This window comes from Vipera berus (genome assembly GCF_964194415.1).
Source record: "Vipera berus genome assembly, chromosome: 1".
NCBI lineage: Eukaryota > Metazoa > Chordata > Lepidosauria > Squamata > Viperidae > Vipera > Vipera berus.
Genome location: NC_138202.1, coordinates 313,998,856 through 314,016,566, shown reverse-complemented (window position 1 = coordinate 314,016,566; position 17,711 = coordinate 313,998,856). Strand labels below are relative to the sequence as shown.

Genomic DNA, 17,711 nt, shown 5'->3' with positions numbered 1-17,711 from the left:
ATGCTGTTAATGCCTTATTCCAGTACTTGGAAACTGACAGAACAGATTGACATTGGAACCAAGCAAGATGGAGGTGGCGCTTATCCATCAAAGTTCTCTGTCAGTGTTGGTGCTGTCTCTTAATATACTTTGGAGAGTCTGGACTCCCAGCTCTTGTTCAGAGCAACAAGTGGAATCTGTGGCCAGGATGGCCTTTGTCAAGCTTTGGCTGGTGCACAAGTTATTGACCTAACAGCAAATGTAACATGATCTAGCAATTCATGGCCTTGTTACAAGCCAGTTAGGACAATAGTGATGCACTCTATGTTGGGCTGCCTTTAAACACTACACAAAAGCTACCATTGATCCAGAATGCAAAAAGCCATGTGTTAACTGACATCAGATGTTGAGGTGTGCCTTGGACCCTGTACTGGCTTCCAGTCAGCTGGTTTTGCTCCACAAAACATTTTAGGTGGAACATAAAAAGTCATCCCAGAAAAATCAACTCATACTCCTTCATATCCAGCAACTAAAGGGGGAACAAAACTAGAAGCACTGCTGGCCTTTGGGAACATTCCTCCAATCAGATCAGATTACAATAGTTCCCTGATCACTAACCCCCTGCCCAAGCAGGAAACCCAGACAAATGACTGTGCAATCTCTTCTTAAAAACCTGTAGTGTTGGAGTACCCACTTCTGGAGGCAAGCTGCTCCACTGATTGTTCTAATTGTCAAGAAAATTCTGGGTTCGATCTCTCTTTGATATGTTCCATCTGCTACTTATCTTCCCCTCAAGTGCTTTGGAGAATAGGTTGTTCCCCTCTTTGTCACAGCCTCTCAAATATTGGAATACTACTACCATGTCAACACTAGTCCTTTTCCTTACACTTGACATATCAGTTCCTGCAACCATCATATGTTTCAGCCATAATAATATCAAATAAAGTAGCACTTATAATAGCACACATAACATCATATAAGATAGTACTCACTATTCCAAAAATGTATTAGCTTCTAGATAGCTTCTTGGACAAGCTTTGCTCACCTTCCGTGATAACCTGATGATCAGATATGCTCCCATGCTTATCTAAAAATTCAAGCCTCCCTCCTCACAGACCTCTGTTAATCAACCAGTAATATATTCTGCCCTCACAGAACGTCTATAGCTTCGTAATAAGATAGCCAGCATTCCCTAAAATATTCAGCTTTTTCACTTTAGTCTCAGAGCTCCATTGGGTCGGACCAGATACCCACTTACAACACAATCTTGTACATGCTTTTCCAAATGTGTGTATATACATATTACAGGTGAGATTTGTTCATGAAGTTTCAATATAAAAAGTGAGTTATGCAGCAACACTGGCATAGAAGAATAGAATAGAATAGAATAGAATAGAATAGAATAGAATAGAATAGAATAGAATAGAATAGAATAGAATAGAATAGAATAGAATAGAATAGAATAGAATAGAATAGAACCTTGGAGGTCTTCTAGTCCAGCCCCATGCTCAAGCAGGAGAATCTATACCATCTCAGACAGATGATTGTCTAGTCTTTTCTTAAAAAACCTCCAGTGATGGAGCACCCACAATTTCTGGGGGCAAGCTGTTCCACTGGTTGATTGTCCTCACTGTCAGGAAGTTTATCCTTAATACCAGGTTGCTTCTCTCTTTGATCAGTTTCCAGCCATTGTTTCTCAACCTTCCCTCTGGTGCTCTGGTGAACAAAGTGATCCCCCCCCCTCTTCCTTGTGGCAGTCCCTCAGATACTGGAATACTGCTATCATGTCTCCCCTATTTCTTCTTTTCTTTAGACTAGCCATTTATTATTAAATATTAAAAGGGTTTAATGAAAGTCACAGCATTTTGAAAAGAAAACTCAATCCTTGTTGGAGAAAGACCCAAATGAAACTCCGCCCACTGTCGTAGTTGGAGGAGGAGAGTCGGTGTTTCTCAACCTTAACGATTTGAAAAATGCGTGGACTTCAACTCCCAGAATGCCCCAGCAAGCATAAAAAAGTTCTTTGCGGCAACCAAATCTCAGGAGGAGTCTGTCGCAAGAGGACGTGAATCTGCGTGGCTAGGGCCGTAAAAGGCTCGAGAACGGGAACCACGTGGGAGCCGGAGTAGGAAGTTTGCAGAGATGGGGAAGAGGAAAGCTCGCCAGCAGCGCCAGCAGCTGATCAGCCACTTAAGTAAGAAGCAAAAGAAGCACCTCAAAGATTTTGGGGAGGAGCACCCTTTTTATGATCGGTAAGCGGGGTTCTAAAATAGCCTCTGAGGTGAGAGCTGACGGCGCCCATTACCTCATTTCCCCGAGTCTTTATTTGTGCCGGGTAAGACACGTTCCCTTTCTCCATTCCGCATCTTTCTCTGCCAAAGAAGCAGGCAGGTTTTGCGTGAGTCTCTTCCGAGTAGCAAGGAATTCAGTACGTGTCAGGACGAGGACACCCTTCCTTCTCTGTTTTATTGTCTGTCTTTATTGCTTCTTTCCCTCTTGTATTTATATTCCTGCGACTCACTGTCAGCAGAAGTCTCTGCTAGTTGTGGACCTATAAATGGCTTAGTTCAGGTAGGCACAGTGCTAGCACATTGTGTAGGTTAACGAAAACATAACTGCACTCTATAACCCAAAGAGCCCTGGGCTCTTTATTTAATGTATTTGTTTACAAAACAATAACCTTTACCCCTTTTATTATTGAATGGTATTTGTAAGTATACTCTAAATAAAGCTTGTGATATTTATGATGGAAAAAAATTGAGAATACTATTCTATGAAATAAAGGCCAAGATATCATTACTTTCATAGATTACTCACCCACTGCACTCCAATAATGAGGTACACCTCCCTTTCTCTGCCCCAAAGCCAACTGCATTGGCAGTTGAATCTTATCTCTTTATCACCAGACTGCAGCAAGCTACTAAGGAATCATACAATCCTGACCATGTAAACCTGGTTTCCCAGGGTCTCAGCTTGTGCACTTGAAGGTAGTTGAGAAGGTTGGCAAGTAGTGGTTCATCTTTATAGAAGTAGATTGAAAGTGTATGATCCAAGCATTGGTTCTTTATTATAGGGTATTCATTCCACGATCATTTTGTTCAGGCATTTTGCGCTTTTCTAATAAGATAAACTATGTTTATTGCCAGGAGTTCTTGCCAGGAAATAAAACATATAAAGCTCACTGACACTGATGAGATAACCATAGAGGTGCAATGCCCAGGAACTGGGTTGTTTTAAGTATTGTACACTGCCCAGAATCACATTCATATTCTATATAAATATAATAAATTGGATGGTAAGGGATGGTGCACTTGGGAGTCAGCACGTTGCCAGCCGTGACCATGACTTCCTGAGGGTCCTTTTCCATGTGCCATGCATTGTTTCCTTGAGATGGTTTTTGTCACTTTCATACCAGAACATGTGAGGCCAATATCAGACTGCTTCAGCAATCTTGGTGGTAATACTGTGATATGTCTTTTTCAAATGGTTAGTAGGTCATCTTTGTTCCATAGCAAGCAGCATGTATGAATGAGCCATATAGTGGAATTCCATAAAGTGGACTTGTGCAAAGAGCAAATAGGGCCTCACGTATTTTGGAGGCCTTTGTAGTTCAATCAGAAGATAAAACCATATGATACAGCATTATGCATTTCAGTGGTATTGATTTGCTAAATTACACATTCTTTTTCTTATTTCGATTATTATGACCTGTGATATTTTTAGGTTTGTCAGATAGAGAAATGGAAGTAATTTAAATTATTTCTTTTCAGGGTTTCTGGGAAAGAAAGACCAACTCAGATTTGTGAACTGGTAGGAATATTGCTATCTTGTATCATATTTCCCTGTTTTATTATATTACTAATGAATAAAATTAATGAGAAACTTATGCACACTAATTCTGTAAAAGAGATTTGCAATTAATGAAGTAAAAGGTTCCCAGTGCTTTCTTTACTTTTGTTGCTTTCATGCCAGATGGCAAAATCTTTTCTTGGTGTACGTACTGGAATATGTTTCCATTTCCATTATTAGAATGAAAATTCTGAGCAGTCCAGCTCAGAAAATGATGCAGAGAGTGATTCAGAACAAATCCCGGTGTATCACAAACTACTGGCCACATTAAGAACATCTGTCTGTTCAGACAATGAGGATGAAGATGAATCAGAAGATAGTTCCCAAGAAGATACAGAAGTGGACAGTGATGAGCTTGGGGATGAGAAAGAAACAGAGGATGACGACAATGAAATAAAAGTGCCTCACCAAGAATCAGGTAATCCTGTTTGTTTTGTTATATGTGTTAGTTTCTAAGGGATTCCAAATGGATGCATAAGAACACTTTCTCTTTTAACACTTATTTCTGTAAAGGGATTAACCATCCCAGAGGGGGCAGATCAATGTATTCCAAAATAAAAATGAAATATTGCAAGAAACAGGAAAGTTCTGGGTTTGCTTGCAGCTAATTATATGAAAATCCATGGAATAGGGAGCAATGAAGTATCCTAGATTTCTTATTATTGTATTGTTATTTTTTTTCCAGATAAATCAACTATTAAATCTCACAAAAGGGCATTTTTGTGAGATCTGCGTTCATTTCGCCGGGATCTGAAAACCTGGTTTTTTGATCTATCAGGCCTGGACTGAAGGGGTTTTAGCTTTTAATATTGTTTTAATTGTTGGGCTTACGTAATTTAATCTATTTTAATTTATACTATTTTTATATTATATTTTATTCTGCCCTGTAAACCGCCCGGAGTCCTTCGGGAATAGGGCGGTATAAAAATTTAATTAAATAAATAAATAAATAAATAAATAAATTTTTCTTCATTTCAATAATAGACAATTATTTTCAAGAAATTCCAATAGTCAGTCAAGAATTGGCTGATTCCTATCAATATTCCAATTGGAGGATTGAAAATTGAAAGTAGTATTTTAAGACAAGCATTGCAATATAGTGCATATTTATATATAAATTGCACTATTTTCAGTAGGGCTTGCTTTTTAATATTTGTGCCTAACACTAAAATAGTTTGAAAGCGAGAAACTGGGTAAATTATTTAGGAGGTAGATACAATAATAGGACTGTGAGATCTGTGGTACAAAAATATGGATGACTGTTAGTTGATACAAAGATGTTCTTAGTATTTGTGACTCCTGTATAATAATCACTGGATAAGTAAAGGTAAAGGCTCCCCCGTACATGCGTGCTAGTCGTTTCCGACTCTAGGGGCCGGTGCTCATCTCCGTTTCAAAGCTGAAGAGCCAGTTCTTGTCCGAGGATGTCTCCGTGGTCATGTGGCCGGCATGACTAGACGCCAAAGGCGCACGGAACGCTGTTACCTTCCCACCGGAGTGGTCCCTATTTTTCTACTTGCATTTTTACGTCCTTTCGAACTGCTAGGTTGGCAGAAGCTGGGATGAGTAACAGGTGCTCACTCTGTTACGCGGCACTCGGGATTCGACCCGCCAAACTGCCGATCTTCTGATTGACAAGCTCAGCGTCCTAACCCACTGAGCCACCGCATCCCTCTAATCACTGGATAGCCCTATATAATAATAAAACATATTCAGTCAGTTTAGTTGTAGTTGTTAGGGCTTTAAAATCCATTAGATGGCAGCCAAGGCATACAGAAAACTTTAACTCTTTCATCCCATGCAGTGATTAGTTGGAGTTTTGCATCTCAAGTCTGGTAAGCCAAAGGTGCTGTTTCAAAGGCAACTGGAGTTTCTTTGTTTTTTTCCTGTTTCCTTTTGAAAAAGCACCTTTGGAACAATCGTGATCTGGGTGATTGAGAATCTCCTTGGAGAAGTCTTGATCACATTAGTTAATCTGAAGGTGATCTGTATAGCTTGGTTCTTTGTGTTGGAGTATCTTCCAGCCTATAAGGGAAATACTTACAATACTTACAGTGCTTGGAATGCTGGGAGATGTAGTTCAACTCATCTTTCATCTCTGCATTAATGAGCTTTGATCTAAAGGAAGAAGGCAGAAAACAAGGAGGGAGATAATTTCTTAGAGGAAAAAGCTCCTAAGAATTAATCGATTGTAATTGGCTCCTAACTAGTAATTTAAGATTAAATGGGAATTTACACTTACATTCTAAAACAGTGGTGTCAAACTCAATTTCATTGAGGGCCGCATCAGCATTGCGGTTGCCCTCAGGGGGCCGGGTGGGTATGGCCAGGGTAGGCGTGGCCTACTGGGTGGGCATGGCCAGCTCTACATCGTTCGCATCAAGGGTGCCTATGGGGGCCTGGGCAGGAGTGGGACAGATCTGAGGGTCTCTGGCAGAAGGAGGGTCTCTGGGCCAGTGCCAAGGCATTGGGGGCCGTTCCCTCACTGTTTCCAGGATGGCTTCACAGGCCACATGAAACCACTTCACGGGCCAGATCCGGCCCCCGGGCCTTGTGTTTGACATGTCTGTTCTAAAAGGAACCTCAAGTTGCTGATCTCAAACCATTCATAGACATTGGCTCTTGAACAAATGCAACCTGTTTCTCTTTTTCTTTTTGTTTGCTCTAAATAAAGAAACATCCCTAGTGGAAAATAGCGAAACAGAGCCTACAGGTTCGGATGCTCTCCATGATTTACAGTGTGAAGCTGCTGAAGAATGTACAGATGTCCAACTTGAACTTGAGTTTAATCTGGAAACCAATTTTATAGATGATGAATGTGGTGATCCCACTACAGACTTAAAAGACAGAACACCTGCAAAAGTAACAGATGGTAATGTCATAGTTGTTTTTGATTTTTTTTAAAAAATTAACACAAACGGAAGGAAGACCATTTGTAAATTGACTTGTGTATTTCTTAAACCAGGATTCTGCAATTTATAAATTGGAGTTTAAACATTTACTAAGTGGTCTGGTCCTTGAGACCCAAACTTGTTCATAGAAGCCGTAACAATCTATTTATTACCTTGGGTTAGTGTTTTTGTCAGTTTGTCTGCTTATTTCTGTCAAAATTATCTTCTAACAGTGGGTCCACCTCTTCCTTCCTTTACCACTTATGTAGCCAATAAGCCTTTTTTGTTGCTTTTAGCTTCACTTGAGAGCCTAAACTCCCTTTGTATGTTGGTCTTTCCAATATTCTCTCTTTTATTAGCTATTTACTGAGACACTGTTACACCCAAGAAACCAGAATCACTCATGGATAAGCCCAAAACTGCTATTGTTGATCATCTATATTATAAGAATCTTGCCAGATCTTCTGCCTTTCCTTGAGAAATGGCAGATATTGTTCTCTTCCCCCCTCCGGAGTACAAACAAACAGACAAGGAGGCACGACTAGCAAGAGTTAATTCTACAGGCTGTAGTTAATTGCCTTCAGATAAGGCCTTGGCAGCAAAATAGGCTCCTTCCCTCAAGCGTCCGTAACGTCCAAACAAACAGTTCAGAAGCAGATGTACAGAAGCGTTGCCAAGAATTCAGACCAGGGTTTCAAACAAGAAGCAGAGTTCTGAAGATGTGACCAGAAGTTGTTTAAACTATTGTTCATCACAAAGTTCTGAGAGCAGCCACACCCCCTTTTGTACCTAGTGGGGTGTGGCTCAATGACTCAGCTAATCCCTGGCCCTCCTATTCTTCCTATGCTGCTGTAAACGCTTGGCCCTGCATCTTTCTCAGGGGTCTACCCATGAATCATCTTCGCTAGACTGTATCTGCTGCAGCTGCTCGAGTTCCGTCCCAGCCTGGCTCCCAGCCTGGCTACTCCCAGGCTGCTCCTGTTGGCCTTCAGATGGAGACGGAGGCCTTGCCAGACAGGAGGGCCCCGGAGAAGGAGGCCTTGCCAGAGGGAAGGGTCCCGGAGAGGGAGGCCTTGCCAGTTGCTCCCCATCATCCTCAGAGTCCTCTTCCTCCGGTAGGACAGGCTCGGGGGTCAGGGCCACAACAGATATAGACAGAAGGGTTTGATCTCAGACATTTCCTCCTCCAAACAGCTCTAAGTTGGAATGTCTCTTTATTCAACCTGGTGGGTCCTCTCCCCTTCAGCTGGTGGTTCTACCCACAATCACCTTGATAATTATCCCATTTTATATACATATCCCTTTTAACTCTTAGCTCAGTTGAAAATCTCATACACAACCACAAGTTTTGCTAAACTGCCACTTGTTCATTTGTTTTCCGCTTTGGACTGGTGTATACGGTAATTATAATTCAGTATCTTGTTTTGAAAAATTATCAACTCTTGTGTTCCCCTTAATTTGAGAATTTCTGTCCAAGGGATCCCACCCAATACTTCTTCAAGTTAAGGGTTGACTGCCTGTTTATAAACAATAGTCTTTCTTGCCAGTGTATGTGTGTGTGTTGGGGGGAGGGTTACCACACACTTGCACTGATGGTATTACCTATTTGGATAATGTAATGTCTGCAAGCAAACAACCAAGTTCAGAGAACACCTAGGACTCCACAGTTCAACCCTCAGCCATATACTGTATATTCTCTTCTAATGGATAGTTTGGAATAACTGATAGAATCATCTAATCATCTTTTTTCACCTTCTTTTGAGTACTTGCAAACTAAACCCTAATTTCAGTTTCTGAAACAGTCAGTAAGAATCATGTTTTTTACTTGACACAGATCCATTTAAATGCCACATGGATGAAGAGCTGGAAGAAAAACAAATGGATAAAAGTGTTGTGTGCTCAAAATTGACCAGCCAAGTTGAGGTAATGTATCCATGAGCCATCTCAAAATCAGGGAAGCGTCTGTAGTTCTTTGAGTAGCTGCTGAAGTTGGTTCCAGAAAAATAGATGTGTCAGGACGGGGGATGTATTAAGTACAACTATTCTGATTGCCCTTGTTATTTGTGAATGTCCTTGTTCTGCCACATTATTATAATATGGCATCCTGTTCTGAATATCTTTTGCAGCCTTGTGTCTCAGATTGTGTACTCTTATATTTTGAGACAAGCAGGAGGTTGCAAGGAGAGGAATGGGTTCAGGGGTGTCTTACAGGGAAGGGGTCCAAAACAACACCCTTTTTACATATATTGTGGGGCTTTGGTTGCTTAGTTGTGGATGCCATGTTGACACCCTTGACGTCTTGGACCACTCCCTGTCGATACCCTATACAGCTCAGGGTTTCATCATTCAGGGGAGGCTGAGCCAAAGTTCTGTGGCCTTATTTATGTACCGGTATTTATTTTCTTTTTCTTCTGTCAGTGGCCAGTACTGGGACAATTAGTTTTTTCTTCCAAGTCGGAGAAATTTGGAGTGATTAATCCAAGTAAAGAAGTTGATCTGGAACACCTTCATCTTTGCAAGCCTCTGAAGTCAACTTGGCCCAAAGTGAACAGACAGTTGCTTTCTGCCCAGACAAAATCAAAAGACCAGCTATTTAGCCCACTACAGCAAGAGCTCTTCCAGATAATGAATTCATACAAAGATTTGTTTTATCCCGGAAGGACTGCTTTAAAAAATGGGGAAGAAGTGCGGCATGTCTACTGCCTGCATGCCCTGAACCATGTCTTGAAGGCTAACACACAGGTGCTTGGCAACAATGCCAAGCGACGGGACCAAGAAGCTGGAATGGATGAGGATGCTTTCAGGGATCAAGGTCTCACTAGACCAAAGGTGAAAATATATGTTCATCGTCTGGAAATCATACCTTTATCAATGTCTTAAAATGAGTCTCCAATGCAGATAGCTGAAAATGCAGCCAACTAAATAGACTTGCACACTAAATAAGAATATAGCACTTTTTAAAAATGAAAGTGATAGATAAGAATTTTTAGTTTTCCCCTAACTGCCCCTGCCCTCAAAAGTTAGGAAAATATCGTGCATTTAAATAATAGAATAATTGAATTTGCATTTTCCTGATAAGGTGTTGATGGTGGTACCCTTCAGAGAATCTGCTTTACGTGTAATCCATATTTTAATTGCCCTCCTTGAATCGGCAAGTCAAAAGAAAATTGATGTAAGTAATAAAAAACGGTTTAAAGGGGAATTTGGTTCAGACCCAGAAGAGAAGCCACCAAATCTGAAAAGGCCTGAAGATTATGAAGCCATCTTTTCTGGAAACATTGATGACCATTTCAGGATAGGTAACATTTAATATTTTTATACCTTTTCATACTGCTGTGGTTTCAGTTTTATAGTTTGTACTCTACTTTGTATTCTGTTTGTAGGGTACAGTAATAGAAGTTATAGTTAAAATGAAATCTGGGTAAATGTAAATAAATACATAATACATAAACTAGGATTCGTAGGTAATTTTGAACAAGAAATCTGGTCTCTGATCTCAGGTTCAAGTAACTGAGTTAATCTACCTTCATAGTAGGAGGGAATGACTGACATGCACCAGCCTCTTTTATTATGGTTTAAAATAATATACATCCAGTTTTTGTTTTTTTCTTTTGTTGGGTTTTTCTGAGGGACCAATCTTAGTGAATCCAGTTTTTTGTCATTCTTATTATAACCTTCATTTTAACATTTTGCCTTAAGAATGGCTCATCTACTGTAAAATTCCTAAAGGGCGATTGGGTAAATCAGTAGCTTCTTGAGGGCTGTGTTCACATGACGCCTGTAGTCCCAGGGCACCAACTTACTATCCTCCAAATATTTTGCATACTTTCCTCAATTCATTAGGCCATTCTGACCAGAGTAGATGGGAATTGCTCCAGAACATTTGGAAGGCCTCAGATGGCCTGTTCCTATGGGAGCCTCTTGGAGTCCCTTTTGCCCGTCACAAATTGCAGAAATTTCCCTTGACTCTTATGGGATATTGTAAGCAAAATCCTATGGTTAAATATATAATCAGAGACTGGCTGATATGTGTGTATTGCATCTGGACAGGTGTTGCGATTCTTCAGAAGAGCATGCGGTTGTATGCCCCGTTTTACTCCTCGGACATTATCATTGCCTCTCCCCTTGGCCTGAGAACTGTGATAGGAGCTGAAGGGGAGAACAAGCGAGACTATGATTTCCTCTCCTCAATAGAAATTCTTATAATTGATGAAGCTGACATTTACCTGATGCAAAACTGGGAGCATATTTTGGTAATCCCTTTTCACTTTTTTTTCCACCAGAATATGCTGTGTAACTATAACAACCAGATGTGAAATGCCTCACACAGAGGCTACATTGTAGATCTTTTAACTGTTTTTTGTTTGAATAAATGTTACATAATGTTTTCTGAAAATGTATATAATTTTAATGATAAGCATTGCTGAAGGCTTCTGTGCTAGAAAATTATAGGGAGTGCTTTTGTGGGGGACTGAGAGGAGGTCTGCACTATACTGCTGAACATTATAGGAAATATGGGGGGGGGGGGAATGGAAAAAGCTTTTTACTTTCCCAGTGGTCTAGATTGTTTTTTTGTTGATTGGTTGAGGATCAACAGCACCAGCTAAAATACTTTTTGTTACACGTTCCAAAACTGCATTAAACATAAATCATGTTTCTGTAGACCAATATCTCTAGCTATCTGAGGAATTCTGGAAGTTGAAATCCACATATCTTAAAATTGCTAAGGTTGAGAAACACTGCTATGGACAATGAGACACTAGGATATTTTGTAGCAATAGATGTCTTTAATCTTTTGGATGCTGTCTTCAGTGTTGATTAAGTGAGGTCTGAGGGGAAAAAAATTAAAACTCTTTGCAGTAGCGGGTGACATCTATACCATCAAAGCAATTGGTGTCCTTATCTAATTTAATGTGCCAAATAACCATTCAGATTATTTTTCTCTTCTTTCATGCAATACATGGACTTGGGGAGAGGTTCTTTGTTTTCCTTTGTCTGTACACTGAAATACAGTGATATGTTCTTACTATGTTTTAACCATTATTCTGCCTGCAGCACCTGATTAATCATATTAATCTATTACCTTTGGAATCTCATGGGGTGGATTTTTCACGAGTACGAATGTCCAGTCTGAATAACTGGTCCAAGCATTATCGGCAAACACTTCTCTTCAGTGCCCTCCATCATCCTCAGATCAGTTCTATCTTCAATAAGCATTGCTTCAATTACAGGGGGCAGGTTAGTTCACAGATATAACAGTAACCACTGAAATGTTTGGAAGAGTATATGTTGGGCTCTCATCATAACCATCAAGTATTATTAAAAGTGGGAAGTAGTAATAAGAAATGTTCAGGCAGGTATATAACTGTCTGAAACCTTGTTTGGTGTAGTGGATAAAAAACACCAGGCTAGAAGTAGATATTCCGTGAGTTCTAGTCCCACCATAGGGACAAAACCAGTTGGATGATTTTGGGCCAGTCACACACAGTTTGGGCCAGTTGGATGATTTTGGGCCAGCCTAGGAAAACAATGGCAAACCACTTCTGAAAACTTGCCAAGAAGACTGCAGAGACATGTGTGTGTTATATTTCACCTGGTTTAATGTTCCCAAACAATCTGAAGTTTCTGTCAGTTGCTACTTTTATCTTGTGTTGTTAAAATGATACTGAATTTCGGGATATTTATGATTTACCATCTGTAAAAGATATATTGTACGTAGGTTTTATGTATCCTCTCTTAGCACAAATATTCTGGTTCAACACCCCAACTTTCTTGCATAAAGCAAACCTTTGTGTAAAATGATCACAAGTAGTGCCCTTGAGATCAATTAATTATTCTACAAGGACGACCATATTTACACTTTTCCACCTAAATTTGGTAAATGGAGAGAACAAAAGTATCTGTGGAGAGGGAAGCAGTTCTGAGAGTTGGCAGCAGCTCACTGTGGGAGACTGGGAAGAGCCTTTCCATTGAATCTCTGTATCCCATAATGGTAACTCATGTACATCCAGCCACATCACACATCCCTACGTCTGAAATTTAACACATGCCACTGTGCTGATTGATGATATACAGTAGATCATTTCTTCCTGATTTGATCAGAACTATTTTAAAACCAACTAAATTGATTTCTGTCATCGCATCTGAGAACAATAAATTCCATTTACATGTTGCATAAAGTAACTTACTTGGCATCTTCTCACAGTGGAAAAATAGCTGCGTAAATAGGGATGTAAAACTTTAACTACTATAATATTTCAAGTAGTTTAGTACTACAAGCAAAATAGAAATGTTTGCAAAGAAAATTTTCTGCTTATCTTGGGAGGGAGAAGTAATGAAATTTGAAGCCATGCCTACTAGTGAGGATTATGTAAAGCAGGATTATGTTTCCTCCCTCGTGCCCTTCAGATGTGCAAGGCATCAGTTCCTACAGTTCCCACCTGTTAGATAATTATTGATTGATTTTTTTAAATGCTATCCTTCACCATGAAATTATAAACTCTAGTTGAAAAGGTAAAGAGATTTGGCAAATTCTCAGAGAATTATAAAGAATTAGTAATTAATATTCATGGCAGTTCAATAAAGACCCCCATGTTCATAAGCAGTAGCAATTCTGAATAGCAGATAATTGGCTATCATCCTTACCATATCGTCCTGGCTTGCTTCTTAGAGAACTAACAAGTCATTGTTAGATGCCAGTTTCTAGATCAGATTATTGTGGTTCATCAAACCATTTCTGAGATTCAAGGTGCTGGTGATGACCTATAAAGCCCTAAATGGCGAGGGTCCGGGATATTTGAGGGAACACCTGCTGCCAGCATCAAGTTCCCTTCGTCCAGTGTGCTCCCACAGGGAGGGTCTCCTCAGGGTGCCGCCGGTTAAAGACTGCCGGCGGGTAACACCCAGGGGTAGGGCCTTCTCAGTGGGTGCGCCTGCCCTGTGGAACCAGCTGCCTGCGGAGCTTAGGACTTCCCCCAACCTCCGTTCATTCCACCGGGACCTGAAGACCTGGCTCTTCGAGCTCTCTGGCCCAGGCTGAGAATATTTTTAATTTTAATTTTAACTGGGTTTTAATTTTCTCAGGGTTCTATTTAATCTCTTTTAATTTGTTTTAACGTTTGTATTGACTGTTTTTTAAATGCCCTGTAAACCGCCCTGAGTCCTTCGGGAAAGGGCGGTATATAAATCTAAATAAATAAATAAATAAATAAATAAATAAATAAATAAATAAATAAATAAATTTCTTATATTCTTGACCGAATATTTGGATGTAACACTCCAATCAAATGTTAATTTTATCTCACAGAGTTTCAATTGTATCTTGCAGGTAGCTGTAAGGAATGTACCCTTGACAGGGTCAATTAGTCATGTTGTAGTACAGCTTCCTCATGTTTTTCGGAAACTAGAAGCTGACAGCTCTGTTTCTGTAATAGATGCAAGGTATGTACTTCTTTAATGCTCTGAGCTATGGATGGCAGTTACACATTTGCTGGAGTGTACTGTGCAAGAAAATATTGGTTTTAAAATATAATTGTGATGTTGTATAATATAAAGGCCTGGATCACTTGCATTGAATGCTGCTGTGCTATATGATAATAAATTGTTCTGTATAGGAAGAACAGTTTCTAACTCAAAAAATATGCCATTCACACATTGAAGAGTGAGGGTGTTAGCAGGTATAGAGGGGGTTACATTTGCAGTAGTAAAAAAATTTTTTTAAAAAAAATTCTAAAGCGGGATCCCCTCCCTTCAGTAACCTATGAGGATGGAGCTTGCTTAGTGGGCAGTGAATGCCAACTGATGGAATTTGGGTGATGGGAGGAAAGTTGAACAGAACTCCCCCATAGCATTGTTTCTTCCCAGTTATTTTTGAAGTTTTAATTTCCTGATTCTGGCTGACAAAATATATGTAGTGGCACTGCATTTGAGGAAAGTGAAAGACCTGATGTATATGAATTGGTGGAGATTAAAATGTTTGGCATTTGTTCTATATATGGTCTGCTTTTTATCCAATATGATGCTCTCCAGATAAATTAGGATTTGCTTTGGTACTTCTAGCTGAGAATTCTGAAAATTACGTATGAAGTAGAAATTAAATTTTGAAACCAAACGGCTTATCATTTGTATTTCTTAACCAGGTTTAACTTTTTCATTGACAAAGTGTTACCTGAGTACCGGGATGCAATCATGACACACACACTTATCTATGTTCCATCCTATTTTGATTATGTGCGGCTCCGGAATTATTTCAAGAAGGAAGAACTCAATTTTGCACACATTTGTGAATACTCCAGTAAATCTGGCATTTGTAGGGCAAGACATTTATTCCTGAGTGGAGAAAAACAATTCCTAATTATCACAGAGCGATTCCATTTTTATAAAAGGTGAGTTGGGTTGGCATAGAGTCCATTCTTTCAAACTAAGAGGAAAATGGGAAATTGTAATTAGAGTTATTTTAAATAAATTGTCATATTATTTCTTACTATCTATATGGCATTTTATAAAAAAGAGACAAGTTCCCAAAGACTATACATTTAGTTACAGATAAGTTCCTATAGGCAATAGTTTCAATTCTGAATATATTAAAAGCTAATATTTCTTAGATGTAAATCTTCCTTTTTTCTTTCCAGTACTAAACAAAATATAGTCTAGAAATTATTGCCCAGTGATAAAAATACGATATGTGATTCATTTGTATGTCTTGAACCAAAATTATAAATTAGATGGATGGCAGCTTGTTAAGGAAGTTTGTGAATCATAAAGATGATAAGTGATTATTCTGTGATTATAGGAATGATGTGACATATTTATCACTTTCTGACACAGTCTGCTGAAAATGGCAGAGCATGTGGACAGTATGTTTGAAACTAATTAAATCCTGGGGATTTCTCAGTTCTAAGTTCTCTAGTAACAAGCATATGATGATAAGTTGAGAATTTTTTTTCTTTCCTAAATGGAAATGAAAGCTTATAATTCGACCACGTGCATAACTGTATCATAGCAGAACAAGTATTAGTTTATTTGTTTGTTTAATATATTTATAGGATCACCCATCTCATATGCATGTCTCTAGGCAGCTAATAAAACAAAATAAAACATAACCAATGATTAAAACAAATAACATATCACAGCATAAAATAACAGCTGAGAATAATCAAACACTGCACAATCAGTATAACCAGACAGCAGGCTCACCCACTCTATTAGGACTTCACACGTGATAGTAAAGGCAAATTTTATGATCTTGTGATCAATGGGGGGGGGGGGAGGAGATATTCTAAAGAGTGGGCTCCATGGCAGAAAAGCACCTCCTACTGGTTCCTGATAGATGGTAATCTCTTATGGACGATACCTAGAGATGACTCTCTTCCTGGATCTAACAGGATGGGCAATTGAGGAAGCTATGCATACCAATAGATTTGGATGGAAGAGAAGAAACTGATGCTGATGTAAGCCTATCTTACAGTTATATAGACATCAGTTCTGGCATGCAATAAATTAAATGGCAAAGATGAGAACCACATGGGGCCAAAAACTTGCTGAGGTAGCAATAGCTATAGGAACTATAGGAAATTGTAGCATCATCTCTGCAGAAAGCAGGGGTAAATTTGATTATTTTGAATATGTAAAATGAACCCTAGTGGAGACTTAACAGTAGTTATTTAGCTTTTATTTTGGAAAAAGATGAAGCCAAAAATTGACAATATTTTAGTGTATTTGGGTAGCAGGGTTCATCTGGGGAAGAAGACAAGAGTTTCACAGTCTCCTGCTAATATTTAGAGTGTAGTTCTATTTCTTGGTGTTGTATCTTTAACTTTCTTAGTGCTAAAATGGGTTGTAAATATACATTAGCTAGGAATGAGGAGGGAGGGAGTTTGTGTTGTTTGAAATTGCTGGATCTGGCATTGTGACCTCTGATCTTTTTAATTTAAGGTGCAGTTAATTTTAAATTCTAGAAAATACTGCTTATATTTTTGAAGAATCATGTATTAATTATGTTATTTTTTTATTCAGGTATTCCATTAGAGGCATCAGGAACCTTATTTTTTATGAACTGCCAACCTATCCACATTTCTATAGTGAGATCTGCAATATGGTAAAATTAGCAGGCATGGAAGGAGAGGCTACCTTGACCTGTACTGCATTTTACTCCAAATATGATGCCCAGAGGTTGGCTGCTGTGGTGGGTGTTGAGCGGGCAGCCCAAATGCTTCAGTCGTCCAAGAATGTGCACCTTTTTGTCACCGGAGGAACAGAATAAAATAAGCAATGAATCCAATTCAAGTGATTTATGATCTGTTTAATAATCTGGCTGCATTCCTTTAAAATAGCTATTGAAAGGGGAAATTATGAATAAGTTTCTTTTGTTTTTAAAGAGCATATGAAAAAAATGACCACAGTACTACAGGTCACAAAACCAAGCAGAGGAAATAGATGAACTTTTTGTAAATCAGCTGCATCCAGGAAAAAACAGTATAGTAATGGACTTTAACTACTCTGATATCAATTAGGAAATGAACTCTGCAACAAGTGGGAGATTGAACAGCTTACTGACAACTTGTTCCCTCCTCCACCTTTGGATAATAAAAGTTGTTAGCTGTTCATGTTAGGAACCTTCCGTTCCCTTCAATATCCTGAGGTACAAACCATCCAGCCCAGGAGATTTGAAGTCATTCAGAGCGACTAGGAATTCTCTAACCAATTCCTTACCTGTCTTAACCTGCATTCCTCTTCTGTCTCCCACAGTGCTGCTTTTGACAGATTGGACTATTTGTTTTTTAAAAAAAAATTAAAAGAGCTGCAAAAAAGGAATCGAGCAATTCCACTTCCTCCCTACTGGCTGTCACCTTCTTTCCATCTTCCCTCATTACTGAACCAACTATTTGACTTTCCTTTTGCTCCACAAAAGAAACTTTTTTTGTTATTTTCTGGCAGATTCCATAGAAACCTTCCTTTTTCTCTCTCAAATTTGTGAGCGTCAGCTCTCCTAAA

The 17,711-nt window shown here is 39.1% G+C and overlaps 1 protein-coding gene across 4 annotated transcripts; it reads left to right on the top strand.

Annotated features, from left to right (window-relative positions):
* The first annotated feature begins 2,100 nt into the window (after positions 1–2,100).
* On the top strand, positions 2,101–17,574 carry UTP25 (UTP25 small subunit processome component). 4 transcript variants are annotated; one of them, XR_014026823.1, is made up of 12 exons: positions 2,101–2,231; positions 3,750–3,789; positions 4,009–4,246; positions 6,503–6,700; positions 8,554–8,642; positions 9,138–9,548; positions 9,799–10,018; positions 10,770–10,972; positions 11,775–11,957; positions 14,047–14,159; positions 14,976–15,103; positions 16,734–16,967. XR_014026823.1 is itself a non-coding variant. In XM_081330520.1 (12 exons), the coding sequence occupies exons 1-12, from the start codon at positions 2,122–2,124 to the stop codon at positions 16,978–16,980; spliced, it is 2,286 nt and encodes a 761-aa protein (XP_081186646.1). In that variant the 5' UTR covers positions 2,101–2,121; the 3' UTR covers positions 16,981–17,574. The 4 variants fall into 4 exon arrangements, 2 of the variants coding, with proteins under 2 accessions (XP_081186646.1, XP_081186645.1); XR_014026824.1 differs by having other exon boundaries at positions 14,973–15,103; XM_081330520.1 differs by having other exon boundaries at positions 6,515–6,700; positions 14,858–15,103; positions 16,734–17,574.
* The last annotated feature ends 137 nt before the right edge of the window (positions 17,575–17,711 follow it).